The 10,381-nt window shown below is 49.3% G+C and overlaps 1 protein-coding gene across 5 annotated transcripts in view; it reads right to left on the bottom strand.

The window, feature by feature from the left end:
• Nucleotides 1-10,381, bottom strand: part of SNX30 (sorting nexin family member 30) — a 124,843-nt gene continuing 114,462 nt past the window's right edge. For 2 of the 5 annotated variants that reach the window (XM_081790937.1, XM_081790938.1), the window contains exons 8-10: nucleotides 8,200-8,352; nucleotides 6,627-6,682; nucleotides 1-276 (exon numbers count right to left, since the gene is read on the bottom strand). In XM_081790937.1, the coding sequence (XP_081647063.1) occupies nucleotides 3-276; nucleotides 6,627-6,682; nucleotides 8,200-8,352 (483 nt within the window). In that variant the 3' untranslated portion in view covers nucleotides 1-2. Of the gene's footprint in view, nucleotides 277-448; nucleotides 2,526-5,844; nucleotides 6,683-8,199; nucleotides 8,353-10,381 lie in introns of those variants that run through there. The other 3 variants (XM_078436574.2, XM_078436573.2, XM_078436575.2) reach the window with 3 other exon arrangements.

The raw sequence follows: 10,381 nt of genomic DNA, 5'->3' as shown, positions 1-10,381 counted from the left end.
CCCTAACGAACCACAGGCATTTCTTCTTGCCTCACAGATTTTTTAAAAGCATCAGGGCAGTTAAAAAAAAAAAAAATCAGGAAATGACTGGTCCTGACTGAGAAGATGTTGTGCTTTGCTATGGGATGGAGTAGGAAGAAATCCTCACGAAAGTACCTGGGCTGGCTGCCAGGCTGCCCGCCAATCACAGTGGTTGTGAACAGACACCAGGTAGTTTCTTCATTTCCCCAAATCGGTGCCAACCTGTGGGGTGTAGAAGGTAAACTGAGGATAAATCTACGGAGAAGTAGAGTAAAAATAGGTTAATTATATCTTTTTCCTGTTGCTCTGTATATCCTGATTCTTGCAGGCAAACTCATACCTCTTTAGAGAAAACAAGAAAACGAAATACAAGGCACACATGTTTTCCTGTCGTATAAAGTGTTATAAATGACAACACAATTCAAGGTAAAGAAAGCATCATTCGTAGGTTTATTGGTCCATTACTTTAAGTTAATTGAGGTAAAGAAACCTTTTAAATTTACAAGCTAATAGTTAACAAGCAATACAAATTCTTTTGTTTACCTCAAAATGTAATACTAATTTCATAGTAAACAATGGACAGAGTTTTTTTATACACAGATATATGAAAAAAAGTGGACAAAAACCTCGTGCCAGCATCAAAAAATGCAACAAAACTTTTTTCTTTTTACAATCTCTGGGTTCCATAACAAAGAAAGAAAGAAAAAGGTGACATTCTTTTTAAGTTTGGTAGCTTCATGAAACAGAGACTTTGACCTGGGAATAAATCACTTTCTCGTCCACACACATTCTTGAGCACATTTTTTTTTTTTTCACAGCTTTTGATTTGGCTTATTGGCAGCATGGAGAGAAGAGAACACATTTACACGGAGGGAGGACTTCATCAATACCTTGGGCGGGGGGAGGGGTTCTTCTAAAATTTTAAATGTGAAGAATGACCTCTAAAAATAAGAAATACAGTCCACACTTTGGACATGACCTAAGCAAAAGTTTTGAATCTCTTTTTCAACAGTTAAAATACAAGTTAGAAAGGTTGCTGGCAGTTTATTTTATGGAAATATATCAGATGTACATCATCTCTCAACGCATTCCCAATGCGCGGACATCGAGGAATCAGGCACACGGAAGTACAATGGTCGGGGGTGCCTATGGGACAGGGCCAGACCTCAGGGGTGTCCAGGTGGTGGTGCTGACTGCTAACAGCTGCTGGTTTGTTGTTTGACGAAGGCCCAGCTGACACAGGTGTCTTTTTATCATACAGATTCTCATCTTGTTGGCAACCTGCTTTCCCCTCCCCGTTCCCACCCTGGGGAAAAAAGCCACCCCCCTTTTCTCCTTCCGGTACCATCGAGACTGAAGGGTTGGTCTGAGACTGTGAACAACCTGTTACTCAGGGGTGGGGACAGGTGTGACCTGCTCTGACCTGGCATGCAGGAAGCCCAGAATCACCTGGTGAGGGGGTGGCATTGCCAGGGACGTGCATGTTGCAATACTCCGTCACTGGTTTTAATAGTAAAAGCTCTATTAAAATGGACTAAAGTATCAATGGGTTTTAGGTTTTTGGCATTTCAACCTGTGGAGAATTTCTATCTGACACACGCTGCTCTGAGCCCCCCACCCCGCCCCCAGTTATCTTTTAAAAAACTGTTCCGCAGAATCTGGGTACACCATTAATATTGTCATAATCTAGAGTTCTCTGTATCTACGTGATTTGTCAATGCTGATACCATATATCCTCTACAATCAAGAGTGTGCCAAAAGGCACTAAGTTAATCTTTCACACTTTAACACACACACAAACACACACACACACACACACACAAACGGTTCAGTGGTCCCTGTGTTTCCTTACATTATCAAAAATATCATTTGGCAATAGCAATACTTAGCTTTCTCTTCCCAAAAGGCAGCCCTAATTATGAACCTCACTTTCATATTTCTTTAAGAGGGCTGAGGACTGGCTATGTTAGACCTCGAGCATTTAAGCTGAACAACTGATTACGTTTCTAAAAAATTCTTTCTATCCAGAATCTAAAACACACTAGTTGAAGAATAAGGCATATTAGTAGGTGTTGACAATTCTCAAAAAGTAGAGTTAGGCTTTCAACAGTCTGTGGCAATTTTAAAATTCTGGATTTGTTGATTTTCAAGTGCTAAACAATACAGAATGTTTCTATATAAGACAAATATCTTACTGGTTTGTTATTTTTTTCCCAAAGTACTTATTTACAGGCTATCTATAGTAGTAAAAACTGCCTGAAGAACATATTTTTCTGCCACATAGAAAGGGTTAGACAGCCAGACCCGGAATGCAATTCAAACATACGATTAAGAAACAACGATCAAACTCCCCGTGACAAAGGCCTTTCCTCCACCTTTCCTAACGCAGATAGCTCTGTGCACGCTCTCATCTGGGCGACTGTAGGGAGGCCAGACATGCTTAAAGCAGAAAGCTAACCACCTATTGGGTGGGCTGACGAAAAATCAGTTTCCTGGTTTATGCACTAAATCAACAAAAAAACAAAACAAAACAAAACAAAAAACAACCCATGAGGAAGCAGAGAACAACTCCAACACACCCAGCTTGATAGGTCAGTCTGACCCAGGACATCATGACATTTTACTCGAATTTACTGATAAATGCCACCTGCCATCTGAATGGAGAAAACATAAACAAGAGGCCATGTCCAATCTGTTGCCATCTTGAAAGTGAGAAGGCAAAGCCAAATTCCCAAAATGTTTTGTAAATGGGGATGGACTACAGTGTTACTCCAGCCTGACAATTAGATTACTCAGTTTCCACGGGCCTTTGAGAGTAGGCATCCGGGAAGGTGGGCCGCAGGGCTTGCTGTGCCCTGCCCTGACCACAGGCCGCCTCTCGTGAGCGGGAGCACCCTTCAGCGCAGCCCGAGGAGAGGCCAGGTCACCCCATCCCGACATCCAAACAGACGAGGCCAACATGGGCCCGGGAGGCTGTGGCGATGTCTCTCTCCTGCCTGTCTCAGGGCAGAGGGTAGAGAAGGACTACTCTGCAGTGTAAAGAATGGCATGAAAACAAAGCCAGGGGCCCGCGATGTCAATGCTCTTGACGGCAGGGCCAAGTCACTCGGACCCTGGGTGTGTCCCAGGCTGACGCCTACCGGCCCAAGAGACACACTCCACTTGCAGACAGGCAGTCAGGTCACCATGCCCTCCTCTAAAGCAGGACTTCCTGTCACTTCAAAACAAAGGTGGCCTCACGAGAAATGAGCAGCAAGCGTGCATTTAAATCCCTCGTGTGGATGGCGACTGGTAAAACATTTAGTTCGACAACATGTAGAACACTCTCCAGGTGTGGCTGAAATTTGGCATGAAGACAAACTTAACGTTACATTCACCACGACCCCCGGAGTCGTACTGGCTTTTGTTGTTTCACCTAAAGGAAGGTGACTGGTGAGTTCAACGAGCAGCACAGTGAAATACAAGCCAATCATCTCCATAATTGCACTTATCTGAGGTCACTGGGAGTCATTAGTAAGTCTTATTAAAGGACAAAACCCAACCCCAAACCTGGCTGTGAAACGTGTTCCCTCCTCCTTCAGGAAGAACAGAGGGTTTTTGGCTTTGGGCAGAGTAGCCTAGAATCCCCTTGTGGATCCACCACATGATAAGGAAGACCGCAGTGTCCATATCTGCCACAAAGCACAAGTGCTCCCTTCAGCATCAAGTGCATCTCTAAAATCTGCTCAGTTTCTAGGAATTCTCTCCTCTTCTGCCTTAGCCTGGATTTTTAACCTGGGTGAATGAACCCTTCACTTCCCGCACCCGAGAGGCAGTTGATAGGCGTCACTCTGCATTCTGCTGCCACGTGCCCAAGACTCAAAACCTGTCCAAGTCTGTCTGCCTGAGGTCAAGCGTGTCCCCAAGCAAAAGCCTCCTGGGACACAACTATGAGAGAGGAGGCCGTGATCTCAGCACCACGACTTTGTGGAGCCAAGAAGGACGGGGTGACGAAGCCTCTACGAGGCAGTCTTTGGCACAGAAGTCTCCGGTCACACTGCTCACAGGGAATCCCCTTCATGCTCACAGAGATGAAAGGGCAAATGCCTGGGACTCCTGACCCGCAGAGGCTGGACGAGCTATGGGGGTCGGGGAGGCCTGGGGAGCCTCCTTCACTGCCTACCGTCCCTTCATCCTGGGCCTCCTCACCTCATCTGCCGCCAGCCTGAAGGAAGGGGCAAGCGTCCCTTCTGGGGCAAGACTGTTTCTCCAGGGGAGCCTGGAACATATTCTGGTTCTCCCAGCTCTGGCGTCAGTGTCCCAGCTCTCCCTGATGTCTTAAAGCACAGAAACATCACATGGCAAACAAATGGAGAAAGACAAGCCGCAAGATGCCCGAGTCCCCTCCGAGCTAGTCTTCTGCCTCCGATAACGTAAGGAACGACTGCGTCCCCCCTCCACTCCCTTCCCGTATGTCCCAGAGAGGAGCCCCATGACTGTTTTGAAGGGTTGCCTTCTTTTCCAACTAAACTTTCCACGGGAATGCTCCTGGGCTTTGGCAACTAGCGGCAGATGAGATCCTGGTCTTCCCGTCAACTCTTTCCACGATTCTTTCCAAGCACTCATGACACCGGACAACGTTTTTAAAGCACGCGTTCCACAAGGCAAGGCTTCGCACGTTCCTGGAGATGAGCGCTCGCTGCTGGGTCAGTCTAGTGCCTTCCACGAAATATCAAGAGAGGGCCGTCAACCCGTTATTGGATATACACCCTGTTCTACCAGCAAGCTGTCAGCTTGGACCCAGACGTCCATCATCCATACCCGCACCAACGTGATGGCTTAGAGGTAGCATGAAACACGGACTCACCACTCGGGCTAGATGGCCTGTCCTTACCCTTCTGCTTCGATGAATCACTTCTAATTGTACCAAACAAAAATTCACATCGCAGGATTTTAGAACGGCGTGAGGGGGTCTGACGGTGCAGGCAAGTACCGACGGATACAAAAGTTCTAATTGAAACCGTGACTTCCTCAAAACATGAATGAAACAGAGCCGAGCTGTTCTGCGCTGGCCTACTGCTGCACCCCTGGCATCATGGCAGTGGCCACCCAAGGTCAACGCCGCGGGCGCGAGGGGGTGGAGGAACCTCGACACGCTGCACGCGGCCAGGTACCTGCGGGTTACGACCCGCGTGTACGCCAGCGCCTCGGCCCGGCTGCGTCGCGACAAGAACACTAACTGCCTCTTTGAGGCTCAGGTTGATCATTTTACGGGGAGATGAGCCACAGACGGGAGAGCGCAAACGTGGCATAGGTAGCTTCACTTCAGGAGGAAAGAAAAGGAGTTGGAAGATAGATCCTCTTCGTCGGTTTCGTGTCGGTTTGAAAAGCAAACCTGGTCATAGTTTGAAGACTTGAGATGCAGCCAGTGGTCACTGGGGAACGTGGCTGCAAGTTGCAGAGGTTTTAGCTTATCGAGAAGCAAAGCGCTCGCTGTTAGCACTTGTCATCTTCGAGGCCCATCCAGGTACCGACTTTTCTTTCCAACCAGGGACTATCGAGGGTTAAAGCACTTCACATGGGACATGCACACGGAGTTCCCAGAACCTCCACTGTGTCACTACAGCACACCAGCCTCTCAACAAAAGGCCGCCCAAACACTCCGTGGACGTGGTAGGAGACACTAAATTAGGAGTTCTGGGTGAGGTAAAGGCAGACGGCACAGAGCAGATGTGGAGATGGGGCCTAGTATACGCCCACTGACCCCAGTTACTGGGAGCTACTCTGACCTCAGACAACACGGACTTCCCACCACGGGCCTCAGCTCTACTCTGACGACACCCCCCCCCCCATTTTACACAAAAAAGTTTCCAATCTACTGCATTCTAGTGTCAGAAACAAGTTTGGGGAGCACTGCCCCCTCGGCTCCCCGAGGTATCGCATGAGGACAAGGACACTGGCTTGCTCATTTGGGCACGGACGCATACAGATGCTGACATAAATGGTCCTATGTGAACCAGAAGCCACAAAAGAGGTGCCACTCGTCACAAGCAGGCAGCAGGCCACACTCACAGCTATAGGCCACTGTACATTAAGGACTTTCCGCGGAGGTGCCAACACCCCCTTCTAGGCTGAGACAAGTCAATGCCCACACAGGTCAATTCCAGAGTCCCCGTGTGTCTGTGGAAAACGAGAGCTGCCCTCTGTGCCTGCCTTCCTCGTGTCCTGGAAAAGCAAGAACCGGGCTCTCTTCCACCGCAGGCAACCATGCTGTCCCCAAACAGGAGACTGTGATGAGATGTCAGAACGTCAGCTGGGTTGTCTCGTCCCTCAGCTGCAGATCTTAGTGTTCCAGATTTAATGGGCTCCTTCACAACACGGAGGTATGCTTCTTTCGCTGAGAGATGATTATAGCCTTACAGACTCCACCAAGGAATAAATACTAACGGAGAACCACTGTCAGACAAAGGTGGGTGGGGGGGCGGGAAGGGAGAGAAATACACAAAGGAGAGATGATTCTGTGGCTGTTTTCTCAGTGCCACCTCTCTGGCACTACAGGGACGTCCTGGTATGGGGTGCCATGCCCTGTGTAGGTAGAAGAGTCTCGGTCCCAAGAAGGAACTTACTTGGCCTCTGGTTTCTCCTGTAGCAGTGGAATAATCGACTCCCATGCCATGAGGCACTGAAATGACAACACACACACACACACATTTTCAACATCGGATTTTAGGATCAGGTTCTTAACTCTTCTCTGAGCTACCCTTTTATTGTTAGTCCCACCGGGTGACCTCTGTCTCATGTCTTGTCTAAGTAATGTACGTACATAATGTAACATACAAGGTCTACGTGGATTATCCATCACTATTAGAAACTGGGGACGTGGCCAGTGTTTGCTTTGAATATATCATCCCCATCTCTGAGACGAAAGACAGCGGGGTCTCTACGAGGCCTTAATGTACCGTCCATACAGCTCACAGCTGGCAGAAATTCTTTCCCTTCGAAAAGCAGAAAAGATGGCAAGCTGCAAGCCCTCAGGAGGCTCTAGGTCCTCAGCCAAGAGGAAGACTTGCTCCAGGTGTGGGTAGGACTTGCACAAGGATGTAAATGATGGTGATGTGAGCCAGCCACCTGACTCAGAGTGGGTGGAAACCCCACGCCTCCTTACTGACCTTAGATGTTTTGCTTGAATGGGCCACTCTTAGATCTCCCAACAGGGAATATAGGGGGAGGAAACTCTACTTACTGCATTTCCTCGGATCCAAACATCATCATGTATCTTACATTCACTATTGCTAGTCCTCACAACTCCATGAAGTAGGATCATTATTCCTTATCTCTCTCTCTCTCTCTCTCTCTCTCTCTCTCACACACACACACACACACACACACACACACACACACACACACACTTCATATGGAGAAGATGAGACCCAGAGTGGTTACGTAACTTGTCTAAGACACACAGCTAGTAAGTGGCCAAAGCGGATATTCTTTCCACTGCAGCAATCCCCTTTCATTCCAGATCCTTGTGAAGGGCCAAGAACCTAAAGACTGGCACTCTCCTCTGAGAGCACCCTACTTGGCAAAATGATCCTCCCTTTGAGCAATCTCTTGCATAAAGGGCACAACAGAAGAACCACATAAGACCTTGTGTAGAAGGAGCTCGGGGTGAAGCAGGTCTTTGTGCTGAGTCATTTGGGAAGGAGTTCTGAGCAGGTAGGAGGAGAGAGGCATCCTTTGGTCAAGTTGGGGAGCAGAGTGGTAAAATCACTCCATGCTTCCTTCCTTGGTGACTCTGAGGTTGGAGTAGAAACTAGACTCAGACCCTACCCCACGTAAGGGAGCCCCAGGAGCCTCAAGGAGCTTGTTTTCAGTGAGAGACCCCATGGCCCTCTGGGTCCTGCTCTCTCCCTAGACTGCAGGCCTCCTGACTCGGGGGCGCAGCTAGCCGCCAGGCCCAAAGGGCCCGGGAGAAGAGAACTGTCGCCTCCGTGAGCAGTGTGTGCACGTGAATGCCCTGTGGGCACCCCCACGGGGGCCTCTGCTCCCAAACCTGGCGCCGCATCTCGCACAGTGGGGCAAGGACCCGCAGGGGTGGCTGCTGCTGGATTTCGGGCAGGCCCTTGCCCCGGGCTCTCTCTGGCTATTAGACGTGCTTCCTCACTGAGAGGGCTGGGGTCTTGCCGGCACACTCATTACCTTCTCGTAGTATTGGATGTTCTTGTCGGCCATTCCCATGAGCAGCTGCCGGAAGTCCTGCCTCTTGTTGCTCTGCCACCGCTCCATGTCGGCTTTCAGATCAGCGTTGAAACACTCCATCCGATCCTGACATTTCTCAACATCTGCCGGCACCTGGAAGGGGAGTGCATTAAAGAGGTGCTCTGTATGTGTAACTTGGTGACTCATGCCTCGAGCTCTCTTGCACGAGGCCAAATCACTACATTAAATGCCATAAACACACTCCCTCCTTGGGGCGGGGGGGGGGGCGGGGGGGGGGAGGGGCATTTATTTGAAGGCAGAGCCTTGGGTTTTCAGGTCTAAGAAGGAATTCCGAAAAGTGCTATCCTGATCCAAATCTTCGAACCCATCCAAGCACAGCAGAGACTCATGGAGGAAACACCCCACCCCCACCCCTGTTTATAAACAGGAAGAAACACTGCAATACAGAGTCCAATATCTTTGGTTCCCCCTTTTTACCCATCCCTATATAAAAATGCGTGTAGATTTTGCAAATGTACGGCACTTATTGGGCATTGCTCTACTATTCTCCTCGCTCCTGTAATGAAACCAGAAAAGGTTTTCCCGTGTCATAGGAGCTATTCCCTTACTTGTGACATTTGATAATGCCTACCCTCATTTATCACAGAATTAATTGTAGTAAGATTATTGGCTCACTTCTCCTCTGAACCTCACTTTACAAGTAATCTAGAGACCTGTCTCTGCTCCCCCAGATAGCAGATAATCAAAAATGATGAGTCAAAGTTAGGTTAATTCTGAGGAAATAGGAAGAAGATCACTTATGCATGTCGAAAGAATCTGAAACATGAAGAAAAATATAGCAGGCAATTTCAACTTTTACTTAAAGAAGTTTAGACTTTTGCTTTGCTCTGGTGAGTTCATCCATCCTACACAGTCGGAGGGCCTTGTGGCTACTCTGGTCCCCAAAGCACAAAGCTGGCTCCTCTCCTCACTCAAGAGCACCACAAGCCTCTGAGGGCTGCCAAGGGGCCGACGTACCTAAAACTGGGTCAGACGCCCACCTGCCAGATGCTTCCAGACAAAAAAATGAGGCCTTGTACATTGTAAGTGCTGAGGCCTGTGACCCCAAATGTCTCCAAGCTGTGGGGCGCCATGAGGGGTCAATCCCTACCAACGTGGGAAGTTTCATACTCAGGCCTTACAGGCAAGTAGAGGACCCAGAAAAACCAATAAAGGGAAGGCAAAGGCTGAGGAAGCCGGACACATTCAGGGCTTCCAGAAGGGCCGAGGGCCACACAGACCGTGTGGAGATGGCTGCAGACGAGGGAGCAAGGAACGTGAGCAGCCAGGGGCGGGGGTTTCAGGCTGGCCTGGCATGGGGTCTGAGCTTGGGTGAGGCAGAAGGAGTTGGGAAAAAAGAGACAGAGAAAGGCATCCCGGGAAACTTAAAAGTAAGGAACTTTTCTTTGAAGAGGGAGAAAAGGCTTTTCCAAAGCGCTGAGGTTCTGGAAGAAGAAAGAAAAAGGACTTGACTTTTTCCTCTGATGCCATGACTGAAGTCTCTCTGCCTTTCGCTGCTGCCTCACCTGTCACTTGTTGCCCACCTCGGTGGGGGGGGAAGTGAAGACCAAGTGAGCCCCCGCTTTGCCTCTTCGGAGCGGAGCCTTCCCCAGGAACACAGTGAACCAGCCTCAGCGGAGGCCCCGTGAGCCAGCGTGTCCGGGCCTCACTCTCCAGCAGGCACAGTCCACCTCCCTTATTCCTCTCCTGGCTCCTGTGCATTTAAGCATCAAGGTGCAAGTTCCCTGGAGCAACTTCCTCTTTGCTTAACAAAACTGCTGTGGCCAGGACGGAAAGCAAAGGTCTGAAAAGGGAACCTGGTCAGGGCCCGCTGAGAAGAGGGAGGCCAGGGTCTCTGATACAAAGGAATTCTTTTCTAGGAAAGATTCCCAGGTCGGTTCTGAAGACGGGAATTCTGGTTGACCCACAAAAATTAAGAGTCAAGGGGCAGCTGGGCGGCTCAGTCGGTTAAGCGTCTGACTTTTGATTTCAGCTCAGGTCATGATCTCACAGTGCGTGGGTTTGGGTCCCCGTGTCAGACTGCACTGACAGTGTGGAGCCTGTTTGGGATTCTCTCTCTCTCTCCCTTTCTTTCTCTGTCCCTCCCCTGCTCACGCACACG

This window comes from Panthera onca, chromosome D4, assembly GCF_046562875.1.
Source record: "Panthera onca isolate mPanOnc1 chromosome D4, mPanOnc1 haplotype 2, whole genome shotgun sequence".
NCBI classification, from domain to species: Eukaryota; Metazoa; Chordata; class Mammalia; order Carnivora; family Felidae; genus Panthera; species Panthera onca.
This window is presented reverse-complemented; position numbering and strand designations above follow the sequence as displayed.